The sequence below is a fragment of the Bos indicus genome, chromosome 18 (genome assembly GCF_029378745.1).
Source record: "Bos indicus isolate NIAB-ARS_2022 breed Sahiwal x Tharparkar chromosome 18, NIAB-ARS_B.indTharparkar_mat_pri_1.0, whole genome shotgun sequence".
Classification (NCBI taxonomy): Eukaryota; Metazoa; Chordata; class Mammalia; order Artiodactyla; family Bovidae; genus Bos; species Bos indicus.
Genome location: NC_091777.1, coordinates 35,677,076 through 35,697,761, shown reverse-complemented (window position 1 = coordinate 35,697,761; position 20,686 = coordinate 35,677,076). Strand labels below are relative to the sequence as shown.

Sequence of the window (20,686 nt, the reverse complement as noted above, 5' to 3'; positions counted from 1 at the left end):
GGCAGGGTGTGCAGAAGGGAGGACAAGGGCTTCCCCTGCCACTCCCCATTCCTGCCACCTCATAGACGTGGGCCTGAGCATAGGAGGCCATACAGCCTGACTTTAAGTAATTGATGGAGAGGGGTTGGGTGGCTGTTCTGGGGTTGATCCACTGCTCTGAACTGGGTAGGCTCGATGGGGCCAAGGCCTGAGGCTCTTTCTGTCTCAGCCTTGACAGTGCTTCCGCTGTACCTCACAGCACCCTAAGTCTAGCTCCTACTCACCCTGACCCTCCAATCCACCCTCACCTAGAGCTGAATACGAGGCTCAGGATTCAGGGCTCTCCTTGTAGAGGACAGAGTTAGGTACCCTATCCCTTCCCAGAATAGGAAAGCAGAGATGTAGGGCCACTCAAATTTCCAGTGACCTGTTGACCCCTGGCAGGGGTGTTTTTCCACCCTCCATTTCTTGCCCAGGCCCTGTCCTCTCCTGTGGGGTTGAGCCATGAGTTACTGCTGATCTAGTCACCCCGCTGCACTTTCCCAGGACCTGCTAGGCCTGTGTTCACTTCCTCTTTCCCCAGCACACAGGCCATGCTTTGGATGTCAGTGGACAGTCCTGTCTTCCCAGTGGGGCTCTTGTGGGGCCACAGGCCTAAGGGACTCTAGGGGTGGTTCTGGGCCTGCAACGCTGCTTCGGGGGCCCTTACAGCAAGCCCAGGCTGTGGCCAGCTTTGGGTGCTGGCTCGGTCTCTATCAGTTGTTTGCCTTCCCCTGCTACGGCAGCCGATCATCCCCCCAAAACTGAGCTGACCATCTCTCCCATACCGCCCTTCACAGTTACAGAGGGAACACGCAGCCCATGTGCTGAGGGCGGTCAGCCTGCCCCCACCCCCGCGCCCACCCCCACCCAACTGGAATGAGCCACCTGCATCCACACACAGGTGTTTCCTGTGCTCCTTCCTGTTACCGTTTTTTTTTTTCTGCTCAGCTTGGCTTCCCCAGCAGGTGGTTAAAGGCCCAGCCAAACCTCTACATACACAGCTCTAAAGCACAGGGGGGCAGAGCTCTCTGGGGATCTGGGTCACCCCTGAGGGGGCGGGGGGGCTATTGGCACCTCATTGGCTCTTCCTGAGTGCAGGCATACAGATTGTCCCCAGGGTGTCACGCTGCTGTGCTATGGGGACACCAGAGTGGGCTCAGGGACCAGGGAAGGCCCTCCCCTGCGCTGTCGCCACTGAAAGCTCTGGCGGGACAGGGGGAAGGTGCAAGACCTGTTTCTCCAGCTTTGAGTGTGGGCTTTCCTCCAGTCCTCCTAAGAACAGACCTGCCATCCTGCAGTCCCACCCTACCCTCAGGTCCCTCCCACTGAACTCGTTAACTTTCTGGGGTTAATAAACTCACGTGAGCCCTCTCCCTGGGGCAGCATGAGTCTGCCAGCTGTGGCAAGGTCACAAGGTTTAGTCAGGTTTGTTATTACAGAGGGGAGGCGGCTCAGGGACAGGAGGGACTTACTGTTAAAGAGAGTCATAGGGCAGCCACCCACGTCACCTGTCTTCCCGGCCCCAGCTCTCCCCTCGGCAAGAACCTCCTCTCAACCCACCCACCTCCTTGGGCACAGCCCCTTCTGTAGGAAGTTGCCTTTGCTGAAGTAAAGACCCAGAAGCCTGGCATTCCCTGACGGGGTTCTGCTGCCCCCTGGTGGCCAGAAGCTCTAGCCACCACCGCACCGTCTCTTCCTGCCTGCTTCCTCTTTGCCTCCCAGCCAAGCCAGCTGCTGCTAGGGAGCCATTCCCAGGACTGGCACCCTTTGAGCCTTCTCTAGGCCAGCTCCAGAGTTTAGTTCCAGACTAGTCCTATAGCTTCCAGGCCCAGGGTACACCCACCTGCAGGCCAGGCCTCCTCAGCAACACTCCACCACCCTCTTCCTCTGCCCTTTTTTCCAAGCCCATTTCCAGCCTCTGGGCTTCTTCCATCTGGATTTCCAGGGCAAAAGCACATGGTACTGTCACAGTTGGAGTGTGGACACACTAGTGTCAGGGCCACAGCCAGAAGATGCTGGAGCAGGAGGTTAGAAGTGCACCAGTCCAGGCTATGTAGGAAAGGCATTTCTGCTTTTTTTTTTATTTTCTGTAAAACTCTGTAAATAAAATACAAAACCAAGGGCAGGGCAGAGGCAGGACGGCCAGGCCCAGGACACCGATCTATGGCAAGTGTGCTGAGCCAAGGCTGGGAGGCACTTGACTGTGGCACTGACTCCACCAACCCCAAGGACAACAGGAGAATATATTAGATTTTCAGTGATAGGAATCTGTGAGGGAGGGATGCCTGGAGCCAGCCCTCATCCTCCCTGCCAGTGCCTGGTAAGCCCTGAAGGTGCGGGGAAGGGGCACTGGGGGCCGCTGGGTGGGGAGTTTAGAATGCTGTGCTGGCCATGCTGCCAGGCCCAAAGATGTGGGGCAGGGCATCCAGTGACTCCTCCAGCCTTCGGTGGGCAGACTGTCCCTCCTCTCCTGGAATGGATAAGGATGGGGTCAGGAGTGGTCCTAGCTCCACCCTTCCCTCCCGCCCCGAAACCATCTCACCCCAACTCCCAGCAGCCAAATGTCCTAGAACTCAACTAGACCCGTGCCTCCTGATCCCCAGCCTCACCACACTGCTGCAGGCTCTGCCGAGCTGCTTCCCTCACGGCTTCTGTGTCCGTCTGGCAGAGGTACACCAGGGGCTCAATGCCTTCTGGAGCCTACCAGGGGAGAGAGCACTGAGGTGGGCCCAGGGGAGCAGGCTCAGGACCCAGGGCTCGGGGAGCTGGGAGGGCAGACAGAGGGTGGGAAGGTTGGCAGGGGTCACCTTGATGCAGCCCAGAGCCAGGCAGCCGGCCACTCTGGTCTGCACATCCTCATCCTCCAGCTGGTCCAGGAAGCACAGCAGGGCCTGGGTAGGGGTGGGAGGGTAAATTCAGCCTGGGACTCAGCCTGGGACCCCAGCCTCCACCCTCCAGGGAGGCCTGCCCAACTCTCACCCTCTCCCTGAAGGCGGGGCCCAGCGACAGGCTCCGGAGCTGAGTGCTGACAGCAGCCATGACCTTGTTGTTCCCATGGACAAGCAAAGAGCTGAGGGCCCGGAGCCCGTCCCTTTGGAGCCGCCCCTCAGGTGCCAACCTCAGTGCCTTCAGCACAATAGCCTGGTCATCCGAGTTCAGATTCCGCACCAGTAACACTGAAAGAAGGAAGTTGGGCAGTGGGGGAGGGGGTTGTCAGTTGGAACAAGGTGGCAGGGCAAAGAGCCTCCAGGGGTAGGGTCTTTTGTACCCTCGTGTCCTGAATCTACACCTTCAGACCCACCCACAGGGCCAGGCCACTTTGTGACCAGGGCCACTGCCTCACCCTCCTCAGCTGTCTCAGTTACATAGGCCTCCATGGAGGAGCAGTCCAAGGCTTCGACGTAACTCCAGAACTGGAAGACGGTGAGCTGCTCTCCAGGGCCTGCCTGGTTCCGGGGCAGCTTCTGGCCCAGGGCATCCTCCAGGAACTTGACGCACACTGTGGGAGGCAGGGTTGCAGGTCTCAGGGAGTGGAGGGACCTGGGTCATTAGAGGGAAGGGTGCCCCATCCCTGGTGCACATCCAGGAAGTCCCTGTCCAATCTGGGCCCTTTTGTGCTGAACCATGTGCCTTTGCTATTTCTTCCCAGTGCTCAACTCAGCGTGTCTGTGTGGGCTGACCTGGCTTTCCCTAAGGTCCCATCACTGGGGATCTGAGAAAGGAGGGTAGAGGAGGAAGGCCAGCAGCCCACTCACCGGCCTCGGCTAAGCCTGGCTGGCGCAGGGAGAGACGGGCGCTGTACTGATTGCAGAAGGTGAGGAGCACCCGCTCCACAGGGCAGATGAAAGGGCTGAATCCCTCTGTGCATTGGTCCCAGAAGGTCAGGAAGCCAGGCCGAGAGGCTGAGAACTGCACCACTGTGAGGAGATGCAGGAAACTGTCAGCAACAGAGCAAGCAGGTGGTGAGACAAGTGTGCAGGTGGGGCAGGGCAAGGCGGGAGCTCCAGGACACACATACCAGGGCCCACACAGCCTTTACCTTCCTGGGCAGAGGTGGCAGGTATTTCCCATCGCCTGCTGAGCTCACATACTGCTTCAAGCACTCGGGCCTCCCGCAGTAGCCGCTCCAGGGCCCATGCCTCCTGGCAGCGCAGGGGCCCAAATGTGCCCAGTTTCTGGAGAACAGGGGTGGCCAAGTAGCTCAGACCTCAAGGTAGAGCTTAGAGAGGATGGAGACCGGGGACTGCAAGTCCCAGCATGCATCGGGAGAGGCTTGGGGGAGCCAGAGTGTGGGAGGTGTTCCATTCAGCAAAAGCCAGGCCCTGGGACATTGGGGAGTGGAACTCAGAGGAGGGGTGAAGGGCCAGGAATGAGGTGCAGGGCTCCCTGGGGGAAGCAGCTACCAGGGGAGGGTGGGGGGAACGCCACTAGCCTCACCAGCAGGAGGCGGCTGCAGTGATACAGGTGCTGAACCAAGGCAGCATCCAGAGCTGGACACTCTGTGCTGAGGGGTCGGGCACTGGGCGAGTCGAGGCTGTCCTCAGCCCCAGGTGCTAGGCTGTTTGGGGGCCTGAGAGAAAGATGGGGTCAACCGCCCCAGGAGCAGACATCATCATCTGGTCACCAGTGAATTTTTATTAAGCTCCCCCACCCGCCATCCCAGAACAGAACAGATAACACACAAACAACAGACAATGGGCAAGTTCACAGAAGACTTCCAGAAGGAGGAAAGGGTTGGGACCAACAGGTGGTAGCAGGGGTCTGCCCAGAGCCCATCTGCCCAGGGCCACCTCAGCTACGACCGCCAGCACCGCTGGGGCCAGGACGGGCAGGAGTAGGGCTGCAGGCGGGATGCAAAGTCTATGCAAAGTGGACTGCGAGAGGCTGTGGCCCAAGGGGCGCGGGGCACGGGGTCGTAACCTGGGCAGCATCAGAGGGAGGAGGGGCCGCGTAAGATCTTCAACTGGGAGTTGGCAAAGGCCACTCCGGGACAGAGAGCCAAGGGGCCCGGGTCTCTGGGCCAATCGGGATCCAGACAGTGGAGGCTGATGCCGAGGGACCCAGGACGCACAGGGAGGCACAGAAAGGGCTCGTTCATAGCGTGGGTTCAAGGTGAGGCCAAGGAAGAGCGGAGGAGCTGGAGACTCAGGAGCTGACAGGGACCGACGGGGGAGGCAGACATTGCAGGGATGAGGAGGAAGGTGGCCAGAAGCACTGGGGATACAGATGGGGTTGAAAACATGGGCACCAAGGACACACGAGTACATGGGTGGGGTGAACACAGAAGCACCCACCAGCAACCCCGCTCCTCCCGCCCACCTCTCGTCTTGCTGCTGTCTCTACGTGGTCCACCTGGCCTCACCTCACCTGTTCCGCTTTCTCACCTTTCTCCTTCACCTGGTACTCACCTCCCCTCTTCCCCCTCCCCTCGCCCTTCTCACCTGTCCCCAGGGCTGTCATTGTCTTCATCTTCATCCTCATTGAGAAAGCTGAAGCTCTCCAGGGCGTGCTCCACAGTGATGCTTAGACTGGAGGCCCGGCTCCGAGTCAGGCCTTGTCTCTGCTGGGGTTTTGAAGGGCGTCAGAGCTGCTGCCCCTGCCTGGCTGCCCTCCCTGTACACTGCAGCCCAGTCTGGCCCTCCTTACCATGAGCAGACTCTCCAGCCGGGTCACCTCCTGCTCCAGGCCCTGCAGCTCGGGAAACTGGCCACGATAGTCATCCAGGGCAGCCATCAGGGCCCCCAGAGCCTCTTCCAGCCTCCTGTCCCCAGCCCCTCCAGCTGCCCCTGGAACTGGGGCCGGAGTAGCCCTGGCCACTTTAGGGTCTGGATGCTGGGGCACAGGGGCTAGGGGTGAGGGAGGGAGACTTGGGCTCTGACGGATGGCTTCTGAGGGATCTGGGGAAGGGGTTGTGAGGGGCTCCCAACTGGAACAAGCAGGACTTGGATGGGAGGTGCTCGGGGATATGGGGTCTGCCTGAGTGCAAGGAGTAGAGGCTAGGTAACTACCAGATAGGGGGTCAGTGCCTAGGTGGGGAGGGTCTGTATTTGCAGAGGGGCTGGAGAGCTTGGCAAAGTCTAGAAAAGTGGATGAGCTTACAGTTATAAGAGTGGGGCTTGTGACAGAATGGGTGGGACTGCTGGTGGTCTGGACTGGGTCCTTAGCATTGGGTGTAGTGGTGTTAGTTGACATCTTGGCTTTGGGAGTAGTGGTTGCAGTAGTGTGGGTGGGGCCTGTGGTGGTGTGGGTGGGGCTTGCAGTAGTGTGGGTGGGGCCTGTGGTGGTATAGGTGGGGCTTGCAGTGGTGTGGGTGGAGCCTGTGGTGGTATAGGTGGGGCTTGCAGTAGTATGGGTGGGGCCTGTGGTGGTATAGGTGGGGCTTGCAGTAGCATGGGTGGGGCTTGCAACAGTGTGGGTGGGGCTTGTGGTGGTGTGGGTGGGGCTAGTGGTAGTCTGCACTGGACCTGTGGCACTGGCTGTAGGGCCTGCGGTCATGAGAGTAGAGGCCATGGGCTTGTTGGTAGCGCTTGTGACAGTGTGTGTCAAGTTTGTGACAGTGTGGCTGAGGCTTGCGGTGGTCTGGACTGGGTCTGTAGCATTGGGGGTAGGAGCTGCAGGAGTGAGGGTAGAAAGCACTGGTTTGTGGGTGGGACTTGTGGTCTGGACTGGCCCTGTGGTACTGGGGGTAGGACCTGTGGTAGTGAGGATAGAGACCACGGTCTTGTGGGTAGAAGCTGTGGTACAGTGAATGAGGCTTGGAGCACTATGGGTAGGGCTCATGGCACAATAGGTGGAGCCTGTAGTGGTCTGGGTGGGCAGTTCAGGAGAGCTAGAATTTATGGTCTTGTTCGCCGAGCCTAGGTGAGCAGATGGGGCAGGGCCTGTTGTACTGAGAGTGGGGTTTGTGGCAGAATGGCCAGCATCCAGGACAGGAGGGACACGAGCAGGGTGCTCCCCATGGGTGGGATCTGGGCACGCAGGTGGGCTAGGTCCCCGGACTAGACTTTCTAGGTCTGCAGCCTCCACTGAAGCCTCAGCCAGGGCAGCATCCACGCTGGCCTCACTGATGTGGCTCAGAGTCCGGCTGTAGGGGGCATGCCCATTGGCTAGGGCTGGGGCCACAGCCCTCTCCTCATCCATGGGCCCAGAAGTGGAGGTCTCAGCCCTTCGGAAGGCAACTTGGATGGGCAGAGGCTCAGGCTGCTGCACCAGGGGTCTGGGGGCTGAGGAGTGGCGGGCAGTGCCTGAGAGCTGTGGGCTGGATGAGTCATCAGAAGATTCAGATGACAGGGACCATGCTGTCCCATTCTCCAGCTCCTCCTGCCGCCTCAGCATATTCTGGGAGAGAGGAAAAGACATTTCAGGACCACCTCTTCTTGGGGAAGGTGGTGCTGAGCCTGGGATGTGACTCACATAAAAGGCCTGTTCCCGAAGTGAGGGTGTGTCTGGTGGGCTCTGGCTATAGGTGGAGAAGCGCTTGGTGACTGTAGAGGCCTTGTTGACAGTAGAAGCAGCTGAGGGCTGGTCATCCTTGTCGAAGGGACTGGAGAGGAAAGAATCTGTTAGCAGACGCCACAAACCCCAGCCCTGTCTCCAAGTCCCTCAGCCCTACCAACCTCCATGTCACTTCCAAGCTGAGTTTGATGGTGCCGAGGTCATTAATGTCCACTGCTACAACCTGGGGCAAGGCAGCGAACAGGTCCTTGGTCTCACAGGAGACGCTACCTACAACCACATGGTTGGCCAGGCCCTTCAGTTCTGTCACCTGTAGCCAAGAATGCATGGTAGGGTCATCAGGGTGTAGGGATCACGAGATTGTGGGGGATCAGAGGTCTGAACCTGCACAGTCACAGGGTCATGGGGCCATGCAGGCTTGAAGCATTCTGGGAGCATGAGTATCACAGAGGTCCAAATCTGTAGTCACTATTGTCATGAAGTCACAGCCTCATGGGAGTTCAGGGGTCAAATATTCACCAGGTCAGAAGATCACGGGGAAATCACAGGGTCATGAAGGTCAAGGGGGTCACACATTCACAGGGACAAGGAACCACGTGGGGGTCACAGGCATTAAGGGTCTCAAGGTCATGAAGGTCCAAAGGGGTTCACGGGTCACAGAGTCACAGCATCTTGGTATCCTATGGTCCTGGGCAGAGACGTCACCTTGATGGACAGGAATTCCGTGAGAAGAGGCAGAAAGACGGTTTCCTCGCTGTCCCACACCTGCTTTCCACTACTCTCTATGCGGCCCCGTAGTTTCCAGCGCTGACGCCCATATTTCATGTAGATCTAGGGGAAGAGGCAAGATAAAGCAGACTTCCATGTTGCGACCCCGCCACCCCAGCCCCTCCCTTCCCATCTTTCTACCTCATACTGGTCACCAACACACAGCCTGGCGAAGCCGGCCAGCCCTGGGAGTGGGGGAGAAGGAGATGAGCTGGGTCGAGAGGTCTCAGGCACACACTTCCCCGCCCTGGCTGACACCTCACTGCTTGGTACCTTTCATCCGGAGGTGGAACTCGCCCAGCTGTGCTTCCAGCTCGCTCTCCAGCAGACACATGCTCTGGACAAAGAGACAGGGGCGAGGAGAACGACAGAAGAGGTCAAAAGCCATTCCCCTCTCACCAACTCTACTGTACCCTGTGCCTCGGCCTCAGGGGCACACACCGCTCACCTCTGTGTACTCGCGATGCCCTCGAGTAGCCTCGGCCAGGCTGTCCCGGGCCTCACGGCTCCCCGGAGAGCCGGTGCTGTAGGCACGGACCATGTTGTAGGCGCCATCCCGGAGACGCCGCTGCACACAGTATGACTCATACAGTTCATCAATCTGGGCAGAGGAGTCGGGTGGCAGACAGGGACTGAGACTCACTGCTGGGGTTGCTCCCCCAGGGCCTTCCCCAGGGCCTACCATCACCCACTCTCCCTGTGACACCCGACCTCCCACCCCAAGCTGCAAGCACACACAGGTATGCCGCACCAGTACCTTGCTGGCATGGAACTCCAGCCGTCGCAGGAAGCGTTCAATGGACTTGACTTGCTGGGGGAAAGGTGTGTTAGAAGCCTGAGGCCCAGGGCTCTTTACCTACCTCTGAGTCAACCTCTTCCAACACCATTCTCTATACACTCACCTTGTCCAGGTCATACAGGAAGCCCTGCAGGGAGAGGTTGGGGGGAGAGGGACACATTAGGAGGTAGGAGAAGAACTCCAGCAGGGGCACCGGCTTGGCCAGACCATCCAGCGCCTTTCCCTCCCAGGGTTCCTCCTCTCACACCACAGTCTGCAGCCATTCCAGTCAAAGGGGGGACTGGCCTACCTTCTCACATGCCTGGTCTCTGCTGGTGTCAGAGATCTGGTCCCCAGGACCACTCCAGTACTCTTCCCCCTGCCTCTTCTGTGAGATCCCTCCCCTGGACCACTGCCTTTGCGACCATCCCTAGGACGAGAGCTCTGCGCCTCCTCATGCTTGGTTCCCCCTAACAGGGAACTCCTGTTAGACCCAGCAGAAATGGTTCTTTCTCCGTGAAGCCCTGAACTGTTACCCAGAAAAAACCATAGCTCTCGCTGAGGACCACCAAAACCTAATCTCAACATAATCTCCCGCTGTCCATGTCAGTGGGGTTTGACCCACCCCACTGGAAGTTCCCAGGGGGCAGGCACTGGGTCACAGGCAGAAAGTGCACGCAGCCTGGGAAGGAGGAAGAAAGAAACCTATCAGTTTTGCCTGATACCCCTTTTTTAGTCACACCTGGACTGAGTCACCCCAGAAAACAGCCCTGATGTTAGCCAGCACTGGCCCTGCCCAGCCCCTCAACACCACAAGAGCAAAGAGCATTAAACCAGGACATACAGGATGTCAACTCTTCACTCACCAGGCGGGAATTCCTCTTGGACTCCCTTATCTGTCCTTGGAGTTTCTCCTGCTCCTGCTGGTGCACTTCCAAATAAGCCCTGGGTAAACGGTGACCACAGAGTTCTCTTACTTCTCCAGCCTCTATCTGCCCAAGGAAGGGGCAGTGAGGAGAGGGAGTGAAGCTGGGGAAGGTTCCCATTAGCAGGAAGGGTAGAGGCCTTAGGGAGGGATCCTGGGACAAGGGGTTGGGAAGGCACTGCTTACGTCAGGCCTCGCTTGAGTGCAGTGTACACCAGGTCTAGGCGCTCAGGCTGCGGGACCTTGGGGGCCGGGTGCGCCACTGAAAACATCTTGGACACTCGGGAGAGCGCCGGGGGCTTCCTAGGGGGCCCCGGAGGACTGAAGGCCGGGAAGCTCCTGAAGAAGAGACTGCACTCAGAAAGAGGCAAGAAGTCCTCCCCCACACCCTCACTAGCACACTCCAACCCGGTTAGCCTCTCTGCACCCAGTCAGCCCCACTCTGCTGCGTACCTGGGACCCCGCTCCTGGCTTCCGAGGACGCCTGCGAAGGACTGGCTCCTACTGACCCGGGCGCTGAGCAGGCGGCGCTGCGGCCGCACCGACAGGGACATCATGGAATGAGTCCGCGCGGGGCTCCCTGGGGGTGGCGAGGGGGTTGGTGTCCAGCGCCAGTCAGGCCCCTGAAGCCCCCTCCCTGCAGCCCAGCCTGTTTCTCAGTCCTGCCGGATACCACCGCTTGCCGCCGGCAGTCCAAAACGCACCGGGGCCCTAATGACAGGGCGGCCGCGGGTGACTCGGTCTCGGACTCAGCGTGGCCTCGGCTCGGCCCCCACTTCCTGCAGAGGTGCAGGCTCCGCCTGCCGCGCGGGGCAGGAAGGGGGGTCGCGCTGGGACCCTCCCTGGGCTGGGAAGGGGCAGGAAAGGGGAGGGGCACGCAAAGAATGTGCGGAAGCGTCTGTTTACCCGGGCGTGGGGCGGGCTCCCCAGCCCTGCCCCTGACCTCCTCCCCCAAGTGGGGCCAGGAGCTCCCACGCCCGCACCCCGAGAGGCCGCGGGAGGTCACGGGGCGGGGCGGGGTGCATGCTTGGAGCCCAGCGGAGCGGTCTGGCAGGCCTGGCCTGCGCAGGTTGGACTCCCCAGACCCGCCCGCCCCGCGGAAGCTGCTCCCCTCTAGCCGCCACCCGCCCGGAGGCGCCCAGAGCCCGGGGATTCCCAGGGTGGGGGGCAGTGCCGAGAAGGGCCCCGCCCCTCCTCTTCCCTGAGACTCCTACGGGGAAACTGAGTCACAGACAGCCGCCTTCGCCTGGACCTTAGAGGGAAGAGATCCTCGGCAAAGCCCCACACAAATCCGGCGAACCCCGCGCCCCGGGCGCCCAGAACTCGGCCCGCACGCCCCTGGGACAGCCCCGAAGCCTCCGCAGCCCCAGACGGGGTCCTACCTCTCTTCTTGGCGCTCATGGTAGGTCCGGGACAGCCCCTTAACCCCCGCGCTGGCCCTCCCGAGTCCACGCCGGCCCAGGGCCCCTCGGTGCCGGCCCGGCTGGCCTCCGTGCTCGCTCCCAGAGACTCTGGCTCCGGCTTCAGCTCCTCCCGGCGCCGCCCCCCGCCCAGTTCCTGCCGCCTGACTCAGCCCGCCGGGATGGGGCGGGACCGGCCCGATCAGGGGGGCACCGGGCCCTCGGCCCCCCTGGCTTCTGGGAGGGGTGACTGGGGGTTCCCCTCGGGCTGGGGACTGGCGGGGATCTTCTCAGCTGGGTCGAGCGTGCCTAAACCGAGTGAAGACAACGAGGGAGGGGGGCTGAACTGAGTGTAGTTAACACAGGGGGCTCATAGAGCGCCTGTTGGAGGGTGCTGAGAGGGCTGAGTTCAGAGGACTGAGAGATGGGGTTCTGGGTGTGTGAGGTCTTCTGAGAGAGCAGAAGTAAGGGCTGCGGGTGCTGAGTGGAGGGACTGTGCGGAAGGATGGCAGAGAGGCACCGAACATGAGGCGACCCTGAGGCTGAGAAGGGCGGACCTTGAAGTGGGCGCAGGGATCAACCCCATATTATGTGCTGCTGCCCCCAGAAGAGAAGGAACTGGGTGCAGAGAGCCCCACAGCACCGTGCACCAACCCCATCCCTCCACCCACAGAAGTGGTGCTTAGTCTGGGGGACTCCCTCCACCCCTAGGCCATGAGGAGAGGATCAGGTCCCACTGCTGATCAGCGCCTTCTCTCTAGCAGAAACTGCCTCCTAAGACAGAGGCCCCATCCTCTGGTTCCCAGCTTGCATGGGCTGAATCCCCTTGGTGTTGGCCCTTTCTTGCCCCCAGTATCTCTCCATTGACTATCCCCATCCAATTCTTGCCTGGATAGAGGCCACCATGTCCAGGGTCCACTGGACATCTCATTCCGTCAGAGGGGCTAGGTGCTCCCCCACTCCTAAACACTCCTGCTCCCTGATGCTCCATTCAGCCGTCCTGGGCTTACTTTCTCCCCAAAAGACTGAGGTGGGCCCAGGCATCTGCATTTCCAGTCAGACACCCCCACCCCCGGATACAGATGCAGATGCAAGATGTCCTAGGGTCCTAGTATGAGAAGTGCTATTTCCCCCTCCCTCCTTGAAGACAATGCTGTGCCCCCCTCCTCTGGCAGCTATCGATTCCTGTGGATTGCCCACCTCTCTCTGCTCCCTGCAGCCACCCTCCATTGGAAGACCCCAGCCTCATCACCTGGCTCTGGAGTGCCCCCCTTCCTAAATCAGAACCACACTGACCACAACTTTCAGGCTCTCTCCATCACCCCCACCTCACCTGCCTTCTACCTGAGACCTCCTGAAGCTCTCAGCTCATTTATTCAACTGTTTACTAAGTAACAATCTTATTCTAGTCGCTGGAGAGGCAGCAGTTATTGCACAGACATGGCCCTGCACAAAGCTCATAACCTGCCTCTGCTTCCTTTCTCCCTGCCACCTCCATCCCACGTTCCCAGCACAGCCTTCTCCCCAGCCTGGATCTGCAGCCACCACTCCAGCTTGCCCGCCTGCTACCAATATCCGCGGCACTCTGGGCTACTCCCTTACCTGGCAGAAACCAACCCTGGGCAACCCAATTCCCTGCCTTCTCTGCACCTGCACACAGGCTAGTGGGAGCCACCAGAGGTCTTGGCACAGCAGCTGGGCTGGAAAAGAACAAGTCTCAACCTCAGCCAGGCTCTTGTTTCCCATGCGGGAAATCCTCACGTGTGGCCCTAGCCATCCCTCTCCCTTCCCATGGAAGATGTTTCAGTCTTTCGCCACAAACCTCAAACAAGTTCCAGTCACTCCCACGTAAAAGGTGAAAACAACCCTGTAAATACCCAAATGCCCACCAGTAGATATAATAGAATGTTATACAATGAAAAGAATGAACAATATACAATTACATGCAACAACAGGGATGAATTCTACAGACATAATGTTGAGTGAAAGAAGAAAGACCACAAGAGAGGATACGTGTATGAGTTGATATGACGTTCAAAACCAGTTAACCTGTGGTGGCAGAAGTCAGAATAGTAGTGACTATTAATAGCAGTGACACTAGCCCTGGGGAGCAGCGACTGGAAGGGAGCCCAAGGGGGCTGACAGGGTACTGATTATGTTCTGTTTCCTAATCTGGGTTCTATTTCCTGATCCTAGATGGGTGTGTTCCTTTGTGAAAATGTACTGTGAGCTGTCCACTTAGGGCATGTACCCTTTCTGTGTGAATATTCTATTTCAATACAAAGCTAACTGTAAATAAATCAACTATAAAAAGAAATGACCCCTCTGTGGACTCCCAGTCTCTTTCCAGCTACCCCACCCCTCACCCTATTTGGCTCTTTCAGAGCCAAGTTTCTTGAAGAGGTGTGTCCACCTCCACCTCCTCTCCCCATCCACCCACTCCTCTTCCTACTCTGTCCAGTTTCTGTACCCAGCATTCCTGACTGGTCTGGATGACAAGGTTTCCAGTGACTTCCCCGCTGCTGAATTGCCTATTCAATGTTTAGTCCTTATCCTGCTTGATCTGAGCAAAGCTTTTCACTGGGCAGTTCTCTTCCTCTTCCTCAAGCCTTTCCTTCTTTGGATTTCAAGGAACACGTCCCTGGCTTTCTACCTCTCCCTCTGGCTGCACATCTTACTTTCCCACAGGGGATCTGTCTTTCTCCCCATCCCCGAATTGTCCTCATCCTCCTCCCCACTCATGGACTGGGCCCCTCTCGCACAGCTCAATGCCATCTAAAGGTTCCCAGCTTCCTTCTCTCTTCCTTGCCCAAACCGTTCTTCTGAGCACCAGGCCTGTTCATCCAGCTGCCTGCCTGATGCCTCCCGGAAGCTGAGTAACAAACTGGAGTGGGTTACTAGGGATGTGCTGAATTTGAAGTCCCCAAACTAAAGTCACCACTTTGCTCCTCAAACCTGACTCTCCCTTCTCTCTCCATGACAGGCCCATCATCTACGTATCCAGTTGTTTAAGACAGAAACTAAGAATCATTCTGGATGCCTCAGTGTCTGTTACCCACCAACACATATACTCAGTCACCTACTCCTGCCATCTCTGGCATCTGTCCCATCACATCCACCCCCTCAGCTAGAACTCAAGTTCAAGCCATCACCGGTTCTCACCTAGAATCCTACAACAGCTTCCTAATGGATTCCCTGTCTCCATGCTAACCCACAATGATCTGTTTGTTTGTTTTTAGTTTTATTTATTTATTTGGCTGCACTGGGACTTAGCTGCGGCACTCAGGTCTTTAGTTGTGACATGTGGGATCTTAGTTCCCTGACCAGGGATGGAACCTGGGCCCCCTGCATCGGGAGTGTGGCATCTTAGCCACTGGACCACCAGGGAAGTCCCATGATCTGTTCTTCACTCAATAACAGCATTACCCCTCTTGAAACTTCAGTCACCTGACAATATTAAAAACTGTCCTTTATCAAGTGCTTTCTATGCCAGGCATTGTACTTAATTAATAAACATCATCTCATTTAATTCTGGCAACAACCCTATGGGTGAGTCCTATTAGCCCCACTTCACAGATGAGAAACCTGAGGCTAACTGGCTGTGTGACTTCAGGAAAAACATTTCCTAATGTTTCTGGGCTGCAGATATCCATCTGTTAAATGAGGATAACAACAGTAATAACAACAACTATCTCTCAGAGCTATTGGGAAGATGAAATGAGATACTTCCTCTATTGGGAGTTTTCGGGGAAGGGAGAATTGCATGTGGGGTAGGGAAGTTGAGGTGGATACAATACCTCATTGTAAGCACACAGCAAATATTAACTGCTGTTATTAACAATTATTAATCTGCCCAAGATGACCCAGCTATTAAGTAGCAGGGCCAGGACTCTATGTATCTTTCACATCCCTCTATTTGAACTCTTGTGAAACATCCACGGGCATCCCCCTACCCCAAGGATAAACTCCAGACTCTCTAACATGACCCACAAGACCTTCAGGCTCTGTTCCTCCCCTCACATACCTTCCTCCTCCCCTCACAGTCCTCTGCTCCCCCAAGGTCATTCTGTTCCAGCTACCGTGAATTCTCTCCAGGCCTACAAGCAGCAGCTCTCATTGACCCTATACCCCCTTCCCACTACTCTCAGCCTGACCAGCTCGCTCTCTTTTTCCTTTACCCTACTACTTCTTCCTTTAGCAAGCCTGCCCTCAATTGGTTCTCCCTTGTAGGCACCTCATAGCTTCCTCTCTCTGATCCCTGAGGTCACATAACTCTGTTGTCAGTTCTCCTTTAGGGTCTGTCTTCTAACCAGACTGTGAGCTCTGGGGGCTGAGGCCTGCCTGCTCTGCTCACTGCGGTGTCCTCCGCGCCCTGCACCAAAGCAGTGGAGGCGGGCAGGAGCTGAGTCTGCGCTGGAGGCTGATGGAACTGGGATGCTCTGAGCTGCTGCAGAGATACATTTCCAGTCTCTGTCCCCCCAACTCCCCTAACTCATGGTCAGTTTCCTCTTCCCTTTCTTCCTTTCTGAGTGTATCAGCAAGTGGAGTTTGCTGCCCGCTCCCCCCCCTCACCCCCGCCACCCCCCTCCCCCCAAGATAGGGCATGGTAGGGGATCCCTGGGAGTCTGGAACTGAGTGGGTGGGCTGGACTCAAAGGAGGCTGACCTTCCCATCAATTTTCTTTCTCTGACTGGGCTTCTGCCACAGGGATCTGATGGTCCAAATGACCAGCACAATATTAATCTAACTGACAATTCCAGGGGGTGACTAGGCAAGATCTCCCCTGCCGGGGGCGGGAAGAAAAGCTGGACCCCTTGAGCTAAGAGAGAGGGTCTACCTCAACCGGAGGAGGGGCTGACTGATAAGTCAGGGGACTCTCTGGACTCGCCAGCCTTTAAGTCTGTTCTGGAGATGGGAAAGAACCCAGGTCTCAAGGGTGTTGGGACCTGTGGCATGGCCAGCTGGAGCAGCTAAGAAAGGAACACTGGTCGCCTGCGTGGCCCCAGATCCCACAGCCTTCAATCCCCTCTTCAGGCTGAAACTGCTGCACTTATGTGGGGCAGGAGGTCTTGCCACCTGTCTGCCTAGCTCAGAGGAATGCCAGGCCAGCCACTTTCCCGGGAGTCCCCCAGCCCGCCCCGCCCTACCGCAGGGCCGCCCAGGACAGAGGTAAACAGACGCTAAAAATAACCCGGGCCAGGGGCGGCTACGAGGAAGAATGGGGTCCCTCCCGAGCCTGCCCCTGTCTCCATGGCAACTGCCCCAAACCCGGCTGCTGACGTCATGCCGCAGCTGCGGGAGCAGGGAGGGAGAGGGGCCGCGGTGCGGCCTGGGACCCCCCACCCCGGAACCGGGCGGAGGCGGCCGGCTGGCCTCACTTCCTGCCGGCCCCCTCCCTGGTCAGCTGGTCACATTCCCCGGACGGCGGCGCACTGGAAGCCTGTGGCCTCCCCCGGGCTGGGCCTAGCAGAGGCGCTAGTCGAAGCTGCAGCCAGCGAGGGGCCCGCAGTGACTCAGCCACGTCCTCCTTGCCTGCTTTTCCACCCAGGGAGGACCCAGCCCGGTGTCCTGTGTGCTCCCCTCACCCCCACCCATTTCCAGGTACCCCTCTGCAACTGCTGCCCCACAGGACCCAGGACAGGGAGGGCGGGCTGAAGTAGGAAATGAGCCTCCTGTCTCCCTGGACTATTTTGTACCTCACACTCCAGTTCTCATCTCTCCCCCAACCCCATCTCTACCCTCCATGCCAGGGAAGTGGTTAGTACAGTGGCAATACTTAAGACCTGGGTCTAATTCCCACTTCTCTCCAAACCAGCTGTGTGACCTTCAGAATATTACTTAACCTCTCTGGGCCAGTTTCTGCATCTGCCAGATTGTCCGTTAACCGTCCTCAGAAGGCTGTGCCGACAATTGGGCAATACAGGCCCAGGACAAGCCCCGCAGATGGCCCATCTTTATGTTACACTAGACTGCACACAGTAGGTGCTTGGCCGGCCAGCCAACCCCGACTTGTATTAGAAAGCTACCCAGAACTGGCTGAGATGGGTCAATCTCTGAGGCCAGACTCTAGTCTCAGGGAGAGGAGAATAGAGGGTGCTAAAGCCAGGCTTATCCAGAACCCTAGCCCGGGTGAGCAGCCCCTTCCCCAAACCGGTTCTGCAGGGTGCCCAGGCCTGGCTGCTTGCAGAGTCCCCACACCAACCTTTCATTTTCAGGTACAGGGTCTGTTCCCCCACTGAACCGGGCGATTCTCTCCAGCCTCCGCCAGATTTGGGCGAAGAGTCCAGTCCAAGATCAGATTGGCTACCTCGGGTCGGGCCCCAAAGCGGCTTAGTCCAGCCGGTGGAGCCAGAGAGATTAGCTCATCTAGTAGGCTGGCCTGTGCCCCTCGGGGCCCTCTCCCCATTCCCAGCTCAGTTTCTCCCGCGGCGAGGGCAGCGGGGCTCCCGGTGAGCGTCCGTGCCAGCACCCAGGCTGACGCCTAGGACCCACCCTCAGGCCTGGCCCACCCCAGAGCCCCAGGGCACGGGCCGCCTGGGCCTGGCCGTGGGAGGGGAGGCGGCAGCGCCGGGTGCGGCAGGCCCCGAGGCGGCAGCCTTTGTGGCCGTGTTCCGCGCCCGAGGGGAGGGTAGGAACGACACCGTGGTGCCTGGGTCCCGGGAATGGGGCGACACGGGACAGGGCCGCAGCGGGGGCTGCAGATCCGGGACTCCCCAGACGGGGGAAGGCACCAGAACCGCCGCCCCGGGCCCCGGAAACGGCGGGGACACTCACATGGCTGCGCTGGCTGAGCGGACCTCGCTCTCTCCGTGCACTCGTCGCTGCCGGGTCAGGTCGCGCCGCAGCTGCCGCTGTCGCGGCCGCCGGTGCCCGCCCCTCCCTCTGCTCCGCCGCCTGCCGCCCAGACGCCCCGCTCCTCCCCTGGCCGGCTGGGCCCCACCCCCTGCGCGCCGGAGGCTCTAGCACCCCTGGAGGCGCCCGCGACTCGCTCCGCCCTCTCTGCTAACCCGGCAGGGGGGTGGCCCGCGGCGTCCACCGGCTTGACCGGGCAGGGTGGAGACGAGAGGGATCCTGGAGGTTACGCAGGCGCTGAGAGTTCTCAGCGCTTGGGGTCGGGATCCACGGGAATTGGGCGGCTTTCGGAGAACCATTAGCAAAGGCAGGAAGGAGACATTCCTTCCTATTGCTGCTGCTGTTGCTAAGTCGCTTCCCCCAAATCTAGTGCACCGGGGAGCCTGGCTTGCCTGGTATCTCCACAGATCCCGTGGGCTCCACGAGAACTTTCAGGCCCCTATATCTGAAACAGGTCCTGGATCGACCACTGCTGGGTTGGGCTGGCTGGAGGAAATGATCAGGGCCAGTTTCAGGGAGCGGAATAGGAAGGCCTGAAGCCTGCTCATCAGACAGACACCTTCTGGGTCTGGACACTGCTTCTCAGCCCTGCCCCTCTGCCAGCCTCAGTTTCCCTGCTCTGGGGGCAGGCTGCCCTTCCTGCCACTATCTGGCCAGTAAGTCTGAGCTCTTAGCTAGGCCACGTGTTTACCACTCCCTGGGTACCAGCATCTGTGGAGCTCAGGCTCACTCTGGGAGCATGGGTGAGGACCCTGGCAAGATCTGGGTACCTGCTGGCCAAGGGGGCCAGAACCCAGTCTTTTCAGTAAGGGGCTACAATGCTGGCTCTCCCCTGGTGTGGGCTGAGGTGGAGCTCATGGCTGACCTCACACTGAACTCAAAGGGTCAGCTCCACTCCCCCACCCTTCCCCTCAGTAAAATAACACTGGTCTTCTCCAACCCTGAAAGCTCTCCAACCCTGAAAGCTCTCCCACCCATCAGGCTTCACTCTGTAGTCTATCATCTTTAGAGGCTGCACAGATATCCAGAAGTGGTTTGAGGGATTTTAAAAGATTTCTAAATATCTGCCTCTTTTCCTCCTGAGGGTTGGTCTTGACTATCCAGAGGTTTGGAGTGAGGGCGGCATGGGCCCTCAGGGGCACTGACATCCTCTCCCTCATCCTCTCTTACCAGAGACACAAGTCACCCCATTCTCCCCCGTCTCCAGCTCCTCCTCTTTGCCTTCCTTTGCAGCACCCTTTTTTTTCTGTATCAGTAGACCTGGGGACTGCTTCCAGAGACTGGGTTCTTCTTTCTGTTCCCTCCACCCTATAATATCATCCAGTCACAGGACTTCATCCATCCACTGCTGAACATCCCAAGTCTTCCTCTGTGCAGAGCCCTCTCCTGTTCTGAGCCCCTGGATGACCCACCAGATCTCATGACCTTCCCAGAGGGACTTTTCTTCCCTGATTCTCATTTCTGCAAAGCACCACTGCAAAACACCCAGGCTCCCACCTGAGCGAGGCTGGGCCTCTCTGGAGCTCTCAAAACTGGCACCAGTCTGTCCGTGCCCACGTGTAAAGTCATCTTCACAGCAAGGCAAACTCTGACCACCTTCTCTGAAGACAGCCTCTCCTTGGTACTTTCTGTCCCCACGTCCTATGGACTCATGCCTTTGTGTCACCACCAGGAAGTGCGTGTGCTCATGTGTGCTCACTGTGAGGCTCTAAGCTCTGTAGGCGATACAGCTCTCCTAATGTACAGCTCTCCAGTGTCCCTGGCTCACGAATTCAAAAAATTCCCATTGTTGAATGAGAGTGAACGCACGAGTAAATGCATGAACCCCTGGCGTCCCTCTCTCTCACCCCACCTCAATTCAGCCTCCTAGTCCTGTAGACCCTATGCCCTTAACATGTCTCACATTCACCCCTTCCCTGCACCCATCCTCCTGCTACCAGAGGTTGTTCTGTTGTTTATTAATTCACTCGACACTCACTGAGGACTCAGGTCTGGTTGCATGTTGGTCCACGGGGCAGCAGTGGCATACAGTTGTCCTGGTGCCCTTGCTTGGGGCTTCCCAGGTAGTGCTCAGTCAGTTCAGTTGCTCAGTTGTGTCCAATTCTTTGTGACCCCATGGACTACAGCACGCCAGGCCTCCCTGTCCATCACCAACTCCTGGAGCTTGCTCAAACTCATGTCCATTGAGTTGGTGATGCCATCCAACCATCTCATCCTCTCTCATCCCCTTCTCCTCCTGCCTTCAATCTTGCCCAGCATCAGGGTCTTTTCCAGTGAGTCAGTTCTTCACATCAGGTGACCAAAGTATTGCAGCTTCAGCTTCAGCATCTATCCTTCCAATGACTATTCAGGACTGATTTCCTTTAGGATTAACTGGTTTGATCTCCTTGCTGTCCAAGGGACTCTCAAGAGTCTTCTCCAACAACACAGTTCAAAAGCATCAATTCTTTGGCACTCAGCTTTCTTCATGATCCAACTCTTACATCC

At 58.1% G+C, this 20,686-nt stretch overlaps 1 protein-coding gene and 1 long non-coding RNA gene across 6 annotated transcripts in view; one reads left to right on the top strand and one right to left on the bottom strand.

The window, feature by feature from the left end:
* Positions 1-2,073: 2,073 nt before the first annotated feature.
* Positions 2,074-18,262, bottom strand: RIPOR1 (RHO family interacting cell polarization regulator 1). 5 transcript variants are annotated; one of them, XM_019978838.2, is made up of 22 exons: positions 18,122-18,262; positions 10,401-10,527; positions 10,134-10,286; positions 9,889-9,967; positions 9,147-9,170; positions 9,002-9,055; positions 8,693-8,845; positions 8,518-8,581; positions 8,386-8,429; positions 8,182-8,307; positions 7,638-7,786; positions 7,435-7,564; positions 5,668-7,359; positions 5,463-5,584; positions 4,459-4,591; positions 4,061-4,196; positions 3,777-3,938; positions 3,365-3,520; positions 3,001-3,197; positions 2,829-2,912; positions 2,631-2,721; positions 2,074-2,491 (listed from the first exon to the last, which is right to left on the bottom strand). In XM_019978838.2, exons 2-22 carry the CDS (start codon positions 10,502-10,504, stop codon positions 2,394-2,396), a joined length of 3,951 nt encoding a protein of 1,316 aa, XP_019834397.2. In that variant the 5' UTR covers positions 10,505-10,527; positions 18,122-18,262; the 3' UTR covers positions 2,074-2,393. The 5 variants fall into 5 exon arrangements, 4 of the variants coding, with proteins under 4 accessions (XP_019834397.2, XP_070626876.1, XP_070626875.1 ...); XM_070770775.1 differs by lacking the exon at positions 18,122-18,262 and adding an exon at positions 17,550-18,107; XM_070770774.1 differs by lacking the exon at positions 18,122-18,262 and adding an exon at positions 11,330-15,873 and having other exon boundaries at positions 5,463-5,581.
* Positions 10,868-20,686, top strand: part of LOC139177085 (uncharacterized) — a 24,435-nt gene continuing 14,616 nt past the window's right edge. Inside the window, exon 1 of the long non-coding RNA XR_011561507.1 lies at positions 10,868-11,349. This is a non-coding gene — a long non-coding RNA (uncharacterized lncRNA). The remainder of the gene's footprint in view (positions 11,350-20,686) is intronic.

What these genes read in the sequence shown, in the direction of transcription:
- RIPOR1 (XM_019978837.2), bottom strand. An exon ending in AGCTTGGAAGTGACATGGAG is followed by an intron (nt 7,565 to 7,637) that starts GTTGGTAGGGCT and finishes TTTCCTCTCCAG; the next exon opens with TCCCTTCGACAAGGATGACC. An exon ending in AATGACAGCCCTGGGGACAG is followed by an intron (nt 4,592 to 5,462) that starts GTGAGAAGGGCG and finishes TCTTTCTCTCAG; the next exon opens with GCCCCCAAACAGCCTAGCAC.